The sequence below is a fragment of the Gopherus flavomarginatus genome, chromosome 23, assembly GCF_025201925.1.
Source record: "Gopherus flavomarginatus isolate rGopFla2 chromosome 23, rGopFla2.mat.asm, whole genome shotgun sequence".
Classification (NCBI taxonomy): domain Eukaryota; kingdom Metazoa; phylum Chordata; order Testudines; family Testudinidae; genus Gopherus; species Gopherus flavomarginatus.
In genome coordinates, this window is record NC_066639.1 from 13,917,312 (window position 1) to 13,936,812 (window position 19,501).

At 45.8% G+C, this 19,501-nt stretch overlaps 3 protein-coding genes across 7 annotated transcripts in view; 1 reads left to right on the forward strand and 2 right to left on the reverse strand.

Moving 5' to 3' along the window:
• The window catches only part of LOC127039371 (zinc finger protein 883-like), a 341,025-nt gene that overhangs the window by 197,238 nt on the left and 124,286 nt on the right, over window positions 1–19,501 (reverse strand). Inside the window, exons 3-5 of one of the 3 annotated variants that reach the window (XM_050932954.1) lie at window positions 18,864–18,990; window positions 3,478–3,591; window positions 1,617–3,116 (exon numbers count right to left, since the gene is read on the reverse strand). The exons of the other annotated variants lie outside the window; for them this stretch is intronic. Of the exons in view, the coding sequence (XP_050788911.1) occupies window positions 1,714–3,116; window positions 3,478–3,591; window positions 18,864–18,990 (1,644 nt within the window). The 3' untranslated portion in view covers window positions 1,617–1,713. Of the gene's footprint in view, window positions 1–1,616; window positions 3,117–3,477; window positions 3,592–18,863; window positions 18,991–19,501 lie in introns of those variants that run through there. 3 annotated transcript variants of the gene reach the window in all.
• The window catches only part of LOC127039349 (zinc finger protein 154-like), a 197,641-nt gene that overhangs the window by 101,047 nt on the left and 77,093 nt on the right, over window positions 1–19,501 (forward strand). The window lies entirely within an intron of this gene.
• Window positions 1–19,501, reverse strand: part of LOC127039346 (zinc finger protein 883-like) — a 205,128-nt gene that overhangs the window by 61,341 nt on the left and 124,286 nt on the right. The window lies entirely within an intron of this gene.

Consider the following 19,501-nt stretch of genomic DNA (forward strand, 5'->3'; position numbering starts at 1 on the left):
TTCTGTCCTTTTGAAATGGCTGCAGCCTGGCTCCACGCACAAGAAGATCCAGGGGCTCAGTGGACCTGACATCAGACGAGGAAGAGGGTCTCACGGTAGGAGTATTAACAGTTCCGAGTATCCAGAAAAACATAAAGGCTATGGGGTCCAAAGGTGAACTGTAATATGCAATAGGTCATAGCGCATTTCCAGAAGTCTGAGTAAGGACCCCTAAAAGGCCACTCCCTCCTTTTCATGACAAAAAAGGGTAAAGGGCTTTTGTAGTCTGGAAGGCCCAAGGCTGGTGATCGGACGAGGGCCCATTTAATTTGGAGAAAGGCCCCAACAGCTTCTGGGGTCCATGAGAGGGGTTCTGGGATTTTATTAAGGGTCATTGTCAGCAGTGGTCGAACGATGGTAGCATACCCAAGGATCCGTTGCTGACAATTGCCAGCTATGCCCAAAAAGCCACGCATCTGTCTTTTCATGATTGGCTTGGGTACATGGAGAATGACTTGAACTAGTGAATTGGACAAGTATCTTTCTCCAGCTGAAATATCATGTCCCAAATAGTGGACTCTGGGCAGACAGAGCTGCAATTTAGATTTAGAGGTTTTATGACCCTTTTGGGCCAGGGCCTGCAATAAGACAAGGGAATCAATTTCTGATGCTTTCAAAGAGCTAGAAGCTAATAACAGATCATCGACACACTGGATCAGAGTGCAACCCATTGGGAATTTAACATCATCCAAATCCTTTTTAAGGATTTGGGAAAATAAGGTGGGGAATTCAGTATAACTTTAGGGAAATCTGGTCCAAATATATTGGAGTCCCTGATAGGTAAATGCAAACAGATACTGGCTATCCTTATGAACAGGGATAGAAAAGAATGACGAACAAAGATCAGTAACTGTAAAATATTCAGCAGAAGGGGGAATACAGGAAAGAATAGTTGTGGGGTTAGGGACAACAGGAAAAGTAAGGAGGACAGCCTCATTGACAGCACGAAGATCCTGGACAAAACGCCAAATCTGTTTGCCAGGCTTTTTTACTGGCAAAATAGGAGAGTTACATTCACTGACTGTTGGTACAATGACTCTCTGCTCTATTAGGGAAATAATCACAGGATGAATTCCCTCTTCAGCTTGTTTTGACAGGGGGTACTGTTGTATTCAGGGAAGGGGTTTTGCTGAGTTTAGACGGATCTTAACCGGTTGGGCAGATCCAATGCACCCACCCTGTTGCTGCTTGTTGGTGGCATTTCGCTGGATGCTCATCCACTGCCACGGTCCTCCATGACTCATCTGGAGCCTGCCAGACGAAAAAGGTTGGGGACCACTGACCTAAAGCAACATCAGAACAACTGGTAAGGATACAATCTGTATCATTGGTGACTCTAACAATAACTTTGCAATAGGAGGAATGGTATAAATGTGATGCTCCTTGGCTCCTGATAGGAAGGGTACACTTGAATTACTCGTGGGACAATGGAGTTGATAGAAAGGATAAATGGGTCCATTTCAAAACTGGATGAACTGCAAAAGGAAAAATGGGGCACTCACCTGGACAAGCTGAGGGATAACGGTGCTGCAAATAGTTCAAACAGCTTTCAAAGTTACTATGTGGGAATCAGGAAAGGTATCAAAGAGAAAAAAAAAAGTATTGATAGCCCTAGAGGTTTTTATGGTCTTGATCTCCCTTGCAGATTCTCTGATGGCTAACATGGGCTGAGTGCTAAGAGAAGGTATTCCAACACTCAGTGCATTCATAGGGCCTCTCCCCTGCATGGATTCTTTGATGGCGAAAAAGGCTTGATCTTTGAGTGAAGCTTTTCCCACATTCACTGCATTTGTAGGGCCTCTCACCTGTGTGGATTCTCTGATGATCAGAAAGGGCTGATCTGTGAGCAAAGTTTTTCCCACATTCACTGCATTCATAGGGCCTCTCTCCTGTGTGGATTCGCTGATGGTGAAAAAGGCCTGATCTTTGAGTGAAGGTTTTCCCACACTCACTGCATTTGTAGGGCCTCTCCCCTGTGTGGATTCTCTGATGCCTAATAAGGTGCGAGCTGCACTTGAAGGTTTTCTCGCACTCACGGCATTCATAAGGCCTCTCCCCTGTGTGGATTTTCTGATGGTTAAAAAGACCTGATCTGTACGTGAAGTTTTTCCCACACTCATGGCATTCATAGGGCTTCTCTCCTGTGTGGATTCTCCGATGTTCAGAAAGGGCTGAGCTGGTAGTGAAGCATTTTTCACACTCACGGCATTCATAGGGCCTCTCCCCCGTGTGGATTCTCTGATGATGAAAAAGGCCTGATATGTGAGTGAAGTTTTTCCCACACTCACGGCATCCATAGGGCCTCTCCCCTGTGTGGATTCTCTGATGGTGAAGAAGTACTGATCTGTAAGTGAAATTTTTCCCACACGCACTGCATTCATAAGGCCTCTCCCCTGTGTGGATTCTCTGATGTTTAGAAAGGTCTGAGCTGTTAGTAAAGCATTTTCCACATTCACGGCACTCATAGGGCCTCTCCCCTGTGTGGATTCTCTGATGTTGAGAAAGGGCTGATCTGTGAGTGAAGCTTTTCCCACACTCATGGCATTCATAGGGCCTCTCCCCTGTGTGGATTCGCTGATGTTCAGAAAGGGCTGAGCTGTTAGTGAAGCTTTTCCTACATTCACTGCATTCATAGGGCCTCTCCCCTGTGTGGATTCTCTGATGTTGAAAGAGGCTTGATCTGTTAGTGAAGCTTTTCCCGCACTCACTGCATTTGTAGGGCCTCTCCCCTGTGTGGATTCTCTGATGATCAGAAAGGTCTGATTTTCTAAAGAAGTTTTTCCCACACTCAGTGCATCTATTTTTTCTCTCTCCCCTGAGGATTGCCTGCTGTGCTGTGGTTTCCTTGAGGCCCTTCTGAGTTCCCCGACAGGAAATAAATTTACCCACTTTCTCCCCTGGCTGGTTTCCCTGCTCTTTTTCTGGTCTGTGCTGAATCTCACAGGATTTTCCCTCCTCATGACTGCTGGACACATTCCTTTTCGATGTTTGCAATAATGCTCTGTGTTTATCCACTTGCTCAACATTTTCCGGCTGACAATTCTGCTCCTCTTTCTCACATACCATTGCATCACCTGCTGTGATAGAGACAGAAATCTCAAACAGGGATAGAAAAGGGGAAGACCAAACTAAAATAAGTGCTGGAGAGAGGTCAAATAAAAACCAGGAACTGAACTCCCCAAACTCTTCCCCAAAAATAGGAGATAGGAGGGGATCAATTCAGCCTTCACATCACATCCAACTTCACAGGGTAAGGGAGGAAGCTACTGCCTCGTGTCTGCTCAGATCTTTTGGAAGCCATGAGATATGGTTATCTTGAGGATATGATCCCTGCTGGGGACAATAATGAACCAAGAGACCTCCCAAGGGCTTTGTACAGCATCCCAGATGTTTCCTTCAGGCACTTACAGATTCTGAGTTGGTCTAATGTTTCCTCACCTGTGCAGGGAGCTCTCAGGATCCATCTTTCCTCTGAACCCTGGAGGTCTGGGACCCATGGCTCTTCTCCTTGTTCCAGCTGGGAGATCACATCAAGTTGGGAAACTGAAAACCCTGCTCAGATGAAAGAAAACAAAGGAGTTCAGTTGATTTCATAAGACTTCGTCAAAAAAACCATTCTATTAATTTATCTTCAGTGCTTAGTGTGACCTAGTGTGCCTGGGGCAGTCCTCACTGAAAATACCAAGGTCAGGGCAGGCTGAAAAAGGGAGAGCAGATGCTCCCAAAACTGGTGGTTAACACTGAAGTTAACCTCACTGACCAGTCACAAACTGTGCTTCTGATCCCCCACACTGGTTATCAGGAAGCTGAAAAAAGAAATCACACAGCCCCCTTTATTGCATTCCAGTTCTCTGACTCCCAACCAGCACCTAGGTCCAGTACAGTGAGAGGGTATTTAAAAACTCTGCGCACAAACAAAATGTTGGAAGAAAGGAAGGAGAGAGAGAGAAGTCAGATACATTCCATAATCTATATATAATGTTGTTAGATGTACTGGTGAGTTGCTGGCATGAAAGTCCATCTGGAACACATCCACAGGTTGGATGGGTCATTCAGTCCTTTGTTCAAGGCTTCAGTTTGTAGAGAAGTTGCTCCGGAGATAGGAAGAGGGATTGAAGACAAAATGGAGATGATGCACCTGCACTTTACATTCCTTTTGCCATGTGGCTTGTACTTCCTGTGTCCCAAACACAAGATTCACAGGACATGGCATGGAAAAACCTTGGAGGTCTCAGTACACAGGCATATCCCTGCATGTCTTGCTGACTCAATTGGTGTATCCCCTTGGTCCTTTCCATGGGCTCATTGTACAGCTGATAACCCTGGATAGGCCATCAAATAAGCTAGGCAGTGCTAACGCCAATATGTCTGGGAGTGTCAGCCAGAAACACTGCACAAGTCTGGAAATACAGATATGTAGGGTATATCTGTAACTCACAATACAAAGGTTATACAAACAGAAACAAAATGATCATACTTGGAAAATCATAACATTTTCCCTGACACCTTACATGGCATATCTAGCATGATTCATTGCAATTTTATCATATTAGTATTAATAATAATATAAAATGCCTCGCAATTCCATACAGTGTCACACACAGTAAACCAGTGAATTCCCATGACCAGCTACCCAGGTCCTTGAAGATGCCAAAAACTCTTGTTATGAGGGATTGAAATACCCACATATATGTTGGAAACACACAGACAGACCCTGTGCAAGTCTGCACCCCTATGTTCACTCTTCTAGAAAATTAAGATCAATTTTGAACATAGTATGGTTTGTGAGGTATCACTTGAAATTGCAGCATCTATGGAATATTATCCTCCTGTTAAAATGTGTAGCAACACTGTATGTAAAGTTATGAGATTTTATTGTATGTTATTACTGAAAAAGTTACAAAAGGAACACCCACAGAATAGTTCCTCAAAGACAGCTGGTCAAATGGCTTTTACATTTCATCACAGGGATCACTTGAACTCGTATCTATGACAGCCTGTCACCATGACTCAGCTGAGAACTGTAGTGGTTTCTAGTACAAAGGACTGAATTATAAAAAGAGGTAAGGAAAATGCATGAGACTCTCTCTCTCTCCCCTTTCCCTCTGCTCATGACAACTCTTGAAGAACTGAATGTAGGTGGCAGGGGCAGGTTAGGGGGAGTCCTGGCTGAAAGGAAAACCAGCCTGTCTCAGCATATGGTGAGAGAAACACTGGCTTTGAATCCATTTTAGCTTGTTAACTTAGGGTACATCTATACGGCGGGTAGCATTTGATGCATCGGGGATTGATTTGTCGCATCTTGTCTGGACGCGATAAATAGATCTCCAAATTGACGCCCGTACTCCACTTCGGCAGGTCAAGTAAGCAGAGTCGACAGGGGAGCTGCAGCAATCGACTCGCCGCCGTGAGGATGGCCAGGTAAGTCGAACTTAGATACTTCAACTTCAGCTGCGCGAATAGCATAGCTGAAGTTGCGTATCTTAGTTTGAACCCCCCCTGCTAGTGTAGCCCAGGGCTAAGACGTTAGATTGTGTTTTACCTTGCATTTATTTTGTAAACAATTCTGACTTTAATGCCTCATTACCTGTAGTCACTGAAAATATTTTTTTTCAGTAGTTAAAAATCTTTTTTTACTGTTTTATCTAACCAGTGTGTTTGGATTAAAGTGTGTTAGAAACTCCATTTCGGATAACAAGGTTGGTGCATGTCATTTTCCACTGATGAAATGACAGACTTCCTATGAGCTTGCATTGTTCAGTAATGTGCTGGATGGGACAAGATGCATGTTTCTGGGGGAAAGTCTGGGAGCAGAGAATTTTCTGGGGTTCTCCAGTGGTGTACTGTAATTTGTGAGTCGCTGACTAGTAGCACTCAATACTGTGTAGCTGGGAGCGAGTTACATGCTGGAGACTGTGTGTTAACTTCCCAGGAGTGACTGTTCTCACAGTAAAACAGTGGAAAAGGCACCCCAGCTTGGGGAACTGAGGGGACACAGCTGTTCAACAGTCCAGATTGCACTGTGGTTAATGTCACAGACACTCAATTTGAAAGAGGCTCCTAAAACACAGAGAAAGTAAATCCATGTCCCAGAAATTGAAGTCTCCGGAGAGAGGGCAAGTCTCCCTGGCACTGCTTCTTGCCGACAGACAGGACAAGAGACAAAGAGAAAGTCCTGGGCAAGCTGGGAACAGGAAGCATGGGCTGGTCGAGTTCAGCGGAGAAAGGGAAAAGGAAGGGCAAGGATATTACTGAATACAGACAGCGAGTTATATGGGCCTGTGGTGCCCATGCTCCACCAATATTCATTAAGGTGGGCCCAGCTCCACCAATGTTTGGGCCCCAGACCCCGTGCTTTGGGGGGCCCCACACCATGGGTCGGCTTTGAGCAGGGGCTTGGACTGGATGACTTCCTGAGGTCCCTTCCAACCCTGATGTTCTATTTAAAAAAAAAATAAAAAGTGGGGCACTCTCACCTCGGAGGCAGCTGCCCCCATCCTCAGTGTCGCTGTGTGCTGCGGAGAGGCCCCAGCACTGATCTGACTCCCTGCCCATTGGCCAGGGGGTACCCGGCTAATGGGAGCTGCAGGGGGCGGTGCCAGAGCTGCCTGGCCACTTCTCCACAGCAGGGAGGGGGAAGGAGCCACAGGCAGAGAGAGCCCCAGAGTCTGTCCCTGTCAGAGACACAGCTGGGAGGTTCTGGGGACAGATAGATGGAGCCATGGGTGGGGCTGACATAAAATACACAGTACAGAGGGGACTTCCTGAGGGGGCTATAGCAACACCCTTCCCCTCCCGCCCCCCGCAGAGCAGACCCGGGCTACAATTGGCTCCATCCATCACTCCTCCCCACTCCACAGAGACCCACAAAACCCTCTGCCCCCCCGAGAGACCTCCAATATCCCCCTCTCCAGAGAGCCCCCACTTTGTGCCAGACAACTCCCCCCCTGCATTGCCTCTCCTGCTCCAGAGCTCCCTCCAATCTCCCCCTTTTTGTCCCCCCCCAGCCCATTGACTGGGTGGCTCCTGTCCAGCGAATGGGAGCTACACCTGAGGCAGGGCACCTGCTTGCAGATGCAGCCCTGTTTGGCTGTGCCGCCACAGCACGAGGAGGGGGAGCCACAGGTGAGCAAGCCCTGGCTGTCATCATCACAGGCCCAGCAATTCTCTGGGTATTTAATTTCACAGAGGCAAGTAATTCAATCTACTCTTCCTTTCCAGTTTGTAGCTTTTCCTGTAAGAAAACTTACAATTTCTTTGCCAAGAAGTCCATTTACAGTTTTTTTCACTTGAGAAGTATATTTTCTGGTTTTTCATAAGCTCATTTATTTTGTTAACTCAGTTTCATAGGCGATTATAAAGTCACTTGAATTCTACCTGTTTTTTTCCATTGGTCCAAAAACACATGGAAGATATGCAGATTTTTATTTCTGTGGGCCAAATCACTCTATGTAGAATTGTAAATGTTGGAGCTAGAAAAGTTCTGCAAGGGTTAGGGTCCCTTCAGGAAATTGTCCTCAAGTCATTCATTCTTCTGGGAATTCCATTCAATTGTTCTCTCCTATAGTGATAGTGATCAGGGTTTCCATCCACAGGGGTGAGGCAGAAGACTGGGTCAACTCTGCAGTGACTCTGCCTCTTCCCTTGTTCTCTGTCTGCTCCCTCTACCAGCCCCTTCGGTCCCCCTAGGATTGCCCCTACTATTACTCCTCTCCAGAGCGTCTCATGAAGTAAAGTTGTCATTACAGGTTCTTATCTCTGTAATGTAATGTATTTATTAAGTGTTAGTTAATGCACTACGGGAGTCCCCCTCAAGCCCTCTGTATAAATTGATCCTCTTCTTTCCATATGTTTTGCCCATAGGCTTTTCTGCAGGCCTAGGGCAGCCAGCAATAACCTGTGCCTTTGCAATGGGGTGAGGGAAGGGGACCAAGGGTTCCCTATTTACGTGATTTGCAAAAAGTGTTATTACTCAATGCCTTGTAAAATCCCAAAGCAAGCTCATTATCATTTCTCATATAATAATCTCATATACAGTATACACACATTTCTCATTAATTATATGAGTTGAAGTTATTATTATTATTATTAGCTAGGTTTCTGGGGGGTTTTCAGTGTGGCAAAATGTGTGCTATTTTATGGGCTGAATGACTGAATGACAAAATACCCTGCTCCCCACCCCCAATGTCCATTACTACATCCATTAATTTTGTCAAGTGTTCGTTGCACAACATGGTGGTGCCTACCCCTGCCTTGTGCTTCAAGGGGGTCACAGGGTCCAGGGTGGCCTGGGGAGTTAGCAGGGTGGGGGGCTGGCACTGGCAGCAGCAAGTGACCTGGCCCCAGTCCACTCCGCTCCACCTCCCCGGCTCCTGTCATTCCTCAGGGGCGGGGACTTCGGGGAAGAGGTGGAGTGGGGGCGGGGGGGAAAGAGGCGAGGCGGAGCAGGGCTGCTTGCTGCTGTCGGCGCCAGGCACTCCACTAACCCCCCAGGATCCTGCATCCCCCTGAAGTTCAGGGCCCCCCTCTGGATGGGATGGAGCCACTTGGGCACCACCAAAAATTATACAAACCCGCCACCCATGAATGCAGGATCTCAGCAGTACTAGATGTCAGGTTAGCACATATTGCAGCCCATTGGAAAACATAATCCCACCAAAAACATACAGTAACTCCTCACAAAGTCGTCCCAGTTAACGTTGTTCCATTGCTGATCAATTAAGGAACATGCTCATTTAAAGTTGTGTAATGCTCCCTTCCAACGTCATTTGGCAGCCACCTGCTTTGTCTACTGCTTGCAGGAAGAGCAGCCCATTGCAGCTAGCTGGTGGGGGCTTGGAACCAGGTTGAACTGGCAGCCCCCTATCAGCTCCCCAATCCCCCACGTTCCCTGTGCAACAGCTCCCTGCAGTTCAGCTGTGTCCCTCCCCCAACTGCCATGTGCTACTCCTGCCCTCCACCTTGGAGCTGCTCCCCAAGATTCCTGCTTGCTGTGCAGGGAGGGGAATGGGGGGCTAATGTCAGGGTGTCCCCTTCCCTCCTGCACCCCGCTTATCCCATCTTACATAGACCAGGGTGGACACACCAGGGCTCAAGAGGGAGGGAACTTGCAGCAGCTGCCTTCTCAGCAAGCTGATCTAATTAACGAGGCCGTGTACTTAAGGGAAATGCGCCTCTCTCTCCCCATTCCTGGTGCCTTGTGTAGAGACAGAGTTAACCCTTGAGGGCTCAGCCAATTGCTAGTTCATCATTTAGTAGCAGTGATTTCCCCACTCTCCCCCTCCGAATTTCCCCAACCCCCCAGCTTTGTGAACTAGGTACATGCCAATTTAGTGACTGTTTGGAAATTTGAATTGAAATTGAACCATTAATACACACTTTAAAAGCATATACAGTGTATGATAAAATGTGTATCTGAAAAAGTATAATAGATCTGAAAAGTATGAACATGGACGAGCTTCCTTATACAGCTATTTTTTTATGATAATGTCAGTGCATTCATTTCGGTGATGTTGGCAACCTAATAATTTCAAATGATGATTTATAAGCGAAGGCCGAATGAGCTGTCCCTGACAGCTAGTGATGAGCTGGGGCTGGGGGGAAAGGCTTCAGGACCAGATTGCATTTACATTCACACTCACACCTAATCTACATGGGTATCCAGCAAACAGAGCTGTGTTGCCCAAGTGATAGATTTTGCCTGGGGTTGGGTTACAAATCACTTGAATGCAGGGGGTGGGGGAATGAAATAATGTTTTTATTGTATGAGTAAAGGGCAGTAGAACTGTACTTAGCCGGTGGGGATTGAGGGCATCAAGAGAGAGGGTGAGGACCTGTCCCTCTCCACTGTTTAAAGACAGAGCTGATTAAGCTCCACAAATAGTCTTTTGTTCTGTTAAGTGAACACTGCAGCTGAAATCACTGATACTCAGGTCTAAGGGCTTAGTCCTGTTGTGGGGACAGTGTTTCCATGGAAGTGACGGCCCAGACTGCACTAGCAGCAAGGTTTCCCCACTGACAGCTCAGCTGAAATCACTGAGAGCTGCTGGAACCTCAAGAGACCAAACTCGCAGAGGTCACAGTGGCAGGTGGCAACAGAAGGTGACTGCGCAGAGCCCCTGGCAACAGTGTGGTGGAGTGAACAGTGGCAAAACAAACAGCAGTGGCCAGAGCGAACAGTGAGCAGCCGGAGGAATGAGCAAGGTGCCTTCTTGCCCCCCACGTGGGAGGTGTCTTGGTAGTCCATTGATCCGATGATGACAAATCTGAGCAAAATCATCTCTTGTTGGTCTCATGGTGTGCCCTCTGATCGCTATACAAGCCAATTCTAGAGGTGCACATTTGGCTGCAGATGGTGCATGGGAAGTTCGCAGTCAGTGGGTTGTGCGCTGCTGGTGCTCTGTGACGTCATTCGCGTGCCTCTTGTAGACGCCGGCAGCGGTCTTCCTCAAAGGCGATGCAGGTATTTCTGACTGTTGCATGCCACTGTGTTCTGTCGCTGGCGGTGTCCTCATGGTCCCTGGGTTTGATACTGCTATACTGCAGATTGGCTTAGATGGTGTCCTTGTAACGTTTTCGTGGATGACCTATATGCCGGATGCCCTGGGAGAGCTCACCATAGAGAAGCTGGCGGGGGATTCTGTTGGCATCCATGCGGCTGACATGACCGGTCCAACATAGCTGTGACTTCATGATCATCATTTCGATGCTTGTCATCTGGGCTCTCTCGAGGACCTCAAGATTGGGCACTTCGTCTTGACAGAGGATCTTCATGATGTTGTGGAGGCAATGCATGTGGAATGCTTCGAGCTGCTTGATGTGACGCCTATATAGTGTCCATGTTTCACACCCATACAAAAGAGATGAAAGAACAGCAGCTCTGTACACAAGCAGTTTTGTTGACATCCGGATGTTGTGGTGGTTTAAAACTTTGACACGCAGATAGCCAAGTGCCTGGCTTGCTTTGGATATTCGTGTGTTGATCTCATTATCCAGTGATCCATCACTGGATATGACACTACTCAGATATTTAAAGTTCTCCACTACTTTAAGCTGAGTGCCATCAATGGAGATACTTGGGACAGAAGCATTTGATCCAGGTACAAGTTGATGGAGAACTTCCGTCTTTCCGAGGCTGATAGTTAGTCTGAAGAGTTGTGAGGCCTCGGCAAACTTGTTGACAATGTGCTGAGGACCATTTTCAATGGGAGCCATGAAGGCACAGTCATTGGCAAATAGTGCCTCAAGAAGGAGTTTCTGCACTGTCTTAGTCTTTGCATTCAGGCGACCGAGGTCAAAAAGTGAACTATTGTGCCGGTATTTCAAATATATACCTCGATCCAGATCTTTCATTGCATGGTTCAGGACGCATGCAAAGAACAGGTTAAATAAGACAGAAGCGAGAACAAATCCTTATTTCACGCCGTTGGTGATATTGAAGGGGGCAGATGTGGCTCCATCAGACAATACTTCGCCTGTCAAGCTGTCATGAAAAAGGCATATAATCTGGACAAATTTTTTTGGGCAGCCAAGTCGTGTTAGAATAGTCCAAAGGGCTTCCCTGTTGACGGTATCAAACGCCTTTGTCAGATCTATGAAGACAGCATACAGGTGCATGTTCTGTTCAATGCACTTCTCTTGTATTTGTCTGACAGCAAAACACCATGTCGACTGCGCTCCGGCCAGGTTGAAAACCACATTGACTTTCAGGTAGATTTGTCTCGGAAATACTGGCTATTAGGCGATTCAAGATGATGCGGGCAATGATTTTCCCTCCAACGGAGAGGAGGGATATGCCTCTATAATTTCCACATTCTGCTTTGCTGCCTTTGTTCTTGAAAAGAGAGACAATAGTAGCGTCGCGGAGGTCCTGTGGTATGTTTTCATCCTCCCAGATGCTGATGATCACGCTGTGTAATGCTGCTAGTGCTGCTGGACCTGCTGTTTTGTATCTCTCTGCTGGTATCCCATCTTTTCCAGGAGCTTTTCCTGAACTCATCTGGCTAACAGCTTCTTAATCTCATCTATAGTGGGCAGACAGTTAAGATCTGTCAGAGCAGGTTGTTGTGGAATTTCATTGAGGACGTTATTATTCATGGTTGATGGTCTATTGAGAAGGTTGCTAAAGTGTTATCGCCATCTTCGTTGATGCCTTCTTTATCTTTAATCAGAGCTGAGTTGTCTGATGACAGCAGTGGGGTGGTCCTGAGTTTAGAAGGTCCATGGACAGTCTTAATAGCACTGAGGAACATCTTTGAGTTGTGGGTCTCAGCATAGTGCTCGATTTCTTTGGCTTTGCTCTCTCACCAGTTGTCTTGTATCTGACGGAGGTCTTTCTGTGTTTTGCTCTGAAGGTACTTGAAATGATCCCATTTGGAGACTGAGGAGGGATCATTCTGCCATTCGATAAAGGCTTTTCTCTTTACTTCCAGAGCGGAGCATATTTCTTCTTGGTTCTCATCAAACCAATCCTGATGTGTTCTTTTCTTTGGTCCAAGAGATGTTATTGCTGTGTCAATCACCATCTGTTTGAACTGGTACCACTTTTTGGTTGCAGTACTGATCAGTTGTCCATGGGATGTCAGTTTGTCATCAAGACTCTTCTGAAAGTTGTTGAAACATTGAGCATCCTTCAGTTTGGCTATGTTGAAAGCAGGTCGCACATGCTTAGGGTGTTTGTCCTGAGAGGGAGCGATGTAAAGTTGGAGAGACGTCCTGACTAATCTGTGGTCAGTCCAGCACTCTGCGCCTCACATTACTCTAGTGATCATTACGTCTCAGACATCTCACCTTCTGACAATGGCATAATCTATCAGATGCCACTGTTTGGAGCTAGGGTGCATCCACGTTGTTTTGTATTTATCCGCTTGTCTGAACAGAGTGTTGGTAATGGTCAGGTCATTTTCAGAACAAAGGCTCAAAAGGAGTAGTCCATTGCTGTTCATTTTGCCTACACCATGTGGCCCGGTTACTCCTTTCCAGTTCTCGTTGTCAGCCCCGACTTGGGCGTTGAAATCTCCAAGTAGGAGTAGCGTATCTGTTACAGGTGTGGCCTTGATCAATCTGTTGAGATCTTCATAGAATTGTTCCTTTGAGTTCTCAGAGCACGTTAGAGTGGGTGCATATGCACTAATGATTGCAGCATGATGTTTGGCATTTAGTAGGAAGCGTAGTTTCAGCAATCTTTCATTGATACCCACTGGAAGGTCTGGGAATTGATGCATCAATGAGGTTTTTATTGCCAGATCAACTCCATATATTCTGTCCTCTGTCTCAGTCTTACCCTTCCAGAAAAAGGTGTAACCACTTCCTAGTTTGCTCAAGAAACCTTCCCCAGGCAAACTTGTTTCGCTTAATGCCGCTATATCAATGTTGTAGCAGGCTAGTTCTCGAGCAACAAGAGCTGTCCTTCTCTCAGGTCTTGCAACAGCTTCTCGATCCATGAGGGTACGAACATTCCATACACCAATGGTAAGTTTTCTCAATTTTTTCTTTTGGTTTTGGACGCAGATTGGGTTAAACTGCCAGCCACGGCTTGCTGGCCAACTGTTGTAGGGCAGGCAATTTTTAGGCCACCTTTTCTAGGCCCCTCCCTTACTAGGGTGAGCAGTGCTGTCCTAAAGAGGGCTTCTCAGATGCCTGGGATGCTGCCGGGCAACTCTGCTGCCCCTCAAGTATAGAGCTGGATGACCACCTATCCACAGGCCGCCTGCGTGCAGGATTGGGACTATGACTCCCAGTGGTAACCTCCACCTGTCACTTTGCCCCTCCCCCATCGCCACAGGACTTGGGTGGTATGATGATGTTTGATGATTTGCACAGGACCTGTGCGTGAAAGCTTTTTAAGTGGTAGAGCAGTTGCACGGGAGCAATCCCTCTCTCTCGACTTTAGAAGCCAAACACCAAAGGTACGAAAATCACCATGACTGGTAACTTCTTTGGTTGCAGTGAATGGCCTTGATGTCTTCTGTGCCTCGTCAAGCCCTTCGCTTTCCACAAAGTGTTGCAGAACCACCTTCTTGGCCGTTGGATCATAGTGATCTCTTTCGCCCAGTCCGCGGGAGCTGACGTCACATGCGAGTAGGCATATCCCTAATTCACTGAGGGTTTGAGTCCCATCAGTTACACTCATTTGGTTTGGCCGGCCTGTTGAAGCCGTTGCCCAGGGTGTGGCCACTGCGCATGCTGCAGCTACTTGGAGCCACAGGTGAGAGCTGAGTGACAGGTGGGGACCAAAATGGACAGACTACCCCCAAAGGGGTACGACAAGTCCCCCCATCAGAGGTACTACCCCTCCCTGGGCACCCCATACACGTGGGAGGTTTACTCACGTGAAAACACCTCTGAACTCCGAGTGTCCATTGACCAAGGACAACACCAGTGAGTGGGATGCGGTGGAGGGAAAACTGAGGGGCACGTTAAATAAACATTTGTTTGTTGGACTATATTTTAGTGACTTTGCTCCAGAATGCTAGATTTGTGACTGGGAATGGAAACTTATATAAACATGTTTCCTAGTAGGCCAAGATTTTTAAAATGCATTTGCCAAGGTTGTTATCTCACATTGTTGCTATCTTGAGAGGTCATTATGGTGGTGAGTTTCTGTACTAAACATTTTTATGATAATAATTAATTTTTACATAAGAATGGTCATACTGGGTCAGACCAATGGTCCATATAGCCCAGTATTCTGTCTTCCGACAGCAGTCAAGGCCAGGTGCTTCAGAGAGAATGAACAGAACAGGGAATCATCAAGTGATCCATCCCCTGTTGCCCATTCCCAGCTTCTGGCACACAGGCTAGGGACACTCAGAGTATGGTGTTGCATCCCTCCCTGTCCTGGCTAATAGCCACTGATGCATCTATTCCCCAGAAAATTATCCAGTACTTTTTTAATCCTGTTATAGTTTTGGTCTTCACAGCATCCTCTGGCAAAGAGTTCCACAGGTTGACTGTATGTTGAGTGAAGAAGTACTTCCTTTTGTTTTTTTTAAAACCTGCTGCCTATTAATTTCATTGGGTGACTGCCAGTTCCTGTGTTATGTGAAGGATTAAATAACATTTCCTTATTCATTTTAGTTGCCCATCTCTGTACCTTTTCCAATATATCTTTTTTGGGATGGGGTGACCAGATCTCCTCCAAGTATTCAAGGTGTGCACATACCATGGATTTATATAGAGGCAATATATTTTCCGTCTTATTATCTATCCCTTTCTTAATGATTCCCAACATTCTGTTTGCTTTTTTGACTGCTGCTGCACATTGAGTGGATGTTTTCAGAGAACGATCCACAGTGACTCCAAAATTTCTTTCTTGAGTGTTAACAGCTAATTCAGACTCCATCATTTTGTACGTATAGTTGAGATTGTTTTCCAATGTGCATTACTTTGCATTTATCAACACTGAATTTCAGCTGCCATTTTGTTGCCCAGACACCCAGTTTTGTGAGATCCCTTTGTAACTCTTCGCAGTCTGCCTGGGACTTAACTATCTTGAATAGTTTTGTATCATCTGCAAATTTTGCCACCTCACTGTTTACTCATTTTTCCAGATCATTTATGAATATGTTGAACAGTAATGGTCACAGTACCAACCCCTCAGGGATACCACTATTTATCTCTCTCCATTCTGAAAACTGATAATTTATTCCTACCTTTTGTTTCCCATTTTTTAACCAGTTACTGATCCATGAGAGGACTCCCCTCTTATCCCATGATGGCTTACTTTTCAAAAGTCAATTTAAATTAAATACATTTTTTATTTTTATTTTTTTAGAAATCTAGGCCTGTTATGTGTTTTGGTGTAACTTGCATTATCCTTATGCTAAATTTGCATTATCCTAACGAAGCATTTACTTTATTCATCTCTTTTTTATATGTTGCAGGTCAAAGTGAAAATGAACAGACAAAAAACAATACAACAATTTTTCCACTCAAAGGCCTCAAAAACTACCCAAGGTGAAGGACACATCAAGAACCAAGAATATATCAACATGTCATCTGAAGGTTCAAGTGATATATCTACATCCAACCAGCCCAAAGCACAAATACAGCTACCTACTGAAGAAACAGTGTCTCCAAAACCTAAAGGCAGTTCCCAATGTTTGTTGGTCACAGTGTTCCCATTTACTGGGGTTACAAAAGATGGCTACTGGTGCACCGCTTGCAAAAAAGCTTATGAAGAAGGAAAGCTTCCCAATGCTATAATTGGTAAAAGTGGAGGAGCTTGGTTTGTCAAACCAACCAGCAAAGCCAGTGCTGCCAAACTACGTGAAAAGGCTGCAAAACACCAGGCCTCTGGAGTGCTTCAACAGGCAGAAAGCCTTACAGGCCCACTTTCAAAGCCAATTTTAGAAGTACTTAATGAGGCTGTTAAGAATGCTGGAGACACAACACAATTCATGCGAACAAACATGGCTGTGGCATCCTACTTTCTATTTAAGCAAGAGATACCACACACTACAAGCTGGGGGAGGTCAATATTAAGTGCATTGTCACTTGTTTATCCTGAAGCTGAACACTGGTTCCGAACAAGACCAGCAAATGCTCACTATCTTTCTGCAAGAAACTCAACTGACTGGCTAGAAGCATGCGGTGCAACAGTGAAAGACTCAACAGCTGAAAAACTGAAGAACTCTCTCACCACATTCAAAAAATTTGCATACACGGCTGATGAATGCACCGATGCAAATGGGCATCAAATCATTGTGTACGTTATTTTGATGTCAGGGGTAGGCCAGTAGATGCACTTCTAGATGTTCAAGTTATAGAAGACACATCGGCTGCATCTGTGACAACCCGCATCTTAGAAGAGTTAAATGCTTGTCAACTGGATCCCAAACAGATGGCTGCTTATGCATTTGATGGAGCTGCAAACTTCTCTGGAAGACATGGTGGAGTACAAGCTTTGCTCAGAGGAAAGTGTAACCCTAATCTCTCCTATACACACTGCAGAGGACATCTACTCCAACGAGCACTAGTGCAAGCTGCAGAATCTTCAAAAGACATTTAAAAAAAGCTATAAATTTAATGTCTTCATTATATTCTTTTTTCAGCAAGAGTCCAAAAAGACTGAATATCTTGGAAAATATAGAAGATAAACTGGGACTGAATTTCAAATTAGTCATTTGTCTAGTGAAAGAAATTTCCCTGGAACCTATGGGGAAATTGGATTTGCTTAACATCATTAAAGTCGCATTTTTCAGGAACATAACTACAACGTTAAGTGAGGACTTACTGTAAAATGATGGGGTCTAAATCAGCTGTTTCCACTGAAGAGAGGGATCTTGGATTCATTGTGGATAGTTCTCTGAAAACATCCACTCAATGCGCAGCAGCAGTCAAAAAGCGAACAGAATGTTGGGAATCATTAAGAAAAGGATAGATAAGACAGAAAATATATTGCCTCTATATAAATCTATGGTACACCCACATCTTGAATACTGTGAGCAGCCTGGTCGCACCATCTCCCAAAAGATGTATTGGAATTTGAAAAGCTTCAGAAAAGGGCAAAAAAATGATTAGGGGTATGGAACAACTTCTGTATGAGAAGAAATTAAAAAGATTGGGACTTTTCAGCTTGGAAAAGAGATGACTTAAGGGGTATATGGTAGAGGTCTATAAAATCATGAGTTGTGTGGAGAAAGTAAATAAGGAAGTGTTATTTACTCCTTCTCATAACACAAGGTCTAGGAATCACCAAATGAAATTAATAGGTAGCAGGTTTAAAACAAACAAAAGGAAGTATTTCTTCATACAACACAGTGACTCTGTGGAACTCTTTACCAACGGATGTTGTGAAGGTCAAGACTATAACAAAAAAAGAACATGATAAATTCATGCCCATTAATGGCTATTAGCCAGGATGGTGTCCTTAAAGTCTGTTTGCCATAAGCTGCGAATGGGCAACAGGAGATGACTCACTTGATGATTACCTGTTCTGTTCATTCCCCCTGGGACACCTGGCATCAGTCACTCTTGAAAAACAGGATACCAGTCTAAATGGACCTATGCTCTGACCCAGTGTGGCCGTTCTTATGTACTAGGGAACCAAGTGAGTCCAGTGTAAGGGATAGGAGTAGGAAAATCTCTGGCTGTAGAGAACACTGGGAAATTAGAAGCTATAATTCAGGAGTAACAGACTCTAATTAGTCTGAAAAAGCAGATTGTGAAAAATAAGAATCAGAGACATGTGAGTTTGGGAATGAGGTACTCAAAAATCCAAGGAGCTGCAGAGAAAAGAGATTGCAGCTATTACATATGGTGATGGGGGAGCAAGACTCTCCATGTCTCAAGAATTTTCCTTACCAACCTAAAACATTTTCACATGCTGGGGTGCAATCCAGATCCGTAAGGAGTTGTGTTATCTCTAGTGCTGTGTGAGATTCAGTGTTCTGCTGCTGGAGCTCCCTTGTCTGGATACACCAGCATTCAAGGACGCACGGAGTGTCTGTGTGATAAGTAACCCTGGACCAGCAGCTCTGACTCCAGCAGCCTGCTTGTTAGACCCCAAGCACATTCTAGTCTGGGTGGAGAAGGCTCAGGGTTTGAAGAGAAGGGCAGGGGTAGGAAGCTTCTGTTCGTTATACTGGACCTAACCCCCAGTTTTTTTGAGCAAACCAGATATATTTGACTCTGTGCGATACTGTTCCTGTGTTCTGTTCCAGAGACCTTCCCCTGCTGCAGAACACTTTGGGTAGTGTGTGTGTCACTGGCATATTGGGGTGAAGCTGAAACGGGACAGAGTAGAGCTGGCATTGTGAGGCTTGTGTGAACCTTATCCCTTCATTTCCCTTTCCAAGAACCGAGGGGACAGTAACCCTTACCCAGCGAGGTCACATTTTCATAGTTCTCCTGCATGACACCCCTGTAGAGGGCTCTCTGAGTGAGGTCCAGCAGAGCCCACTCTTCCCTGGTGAAATACACAGCCACCTCCTCGAAGGTCACCGGCCTCTGAAAGAGCAAGAGTCCAACACTCAGTACCTGATGCCTCATTCACAGCCCCCCATACGTGGGGACAGGAGACAAACAGAAGCGCTGGGTGGCTTGCAGTCAACAGAGTCCGACCCCCACACCCCTCAGACCATCCAGAAAACACCAGGGTGAGGGGACGAAGAGAGAGCCCCTTGTCTCTCCCAGCAGATCCATCACACACCTACTAGTCACCGACTGATACAGGAGATGGAGCCACTAGCAGAGTCCAGGAAGAGCTCCTTGATAGGAAGCCCAACACCCTTCTCATTGTGAGGAGCTGGATATGAAGGGAGGGGGAATCCCCCCTAAGCCTGACTAGTGGGTGCCCCCTTCATATCTCACAGCAGCAGCTGGTTAGTCGGGTCAGGCTCCAGCAATGAATCTGGTCAGTTTTCCTAGCTCCATGTAGCTGGGTTATTTTCTGTTCAACAAATTAGAGCATTTCTACCTACGAACCTCACAGATCTGTTCCTAGATTCTAGGCTGCTTA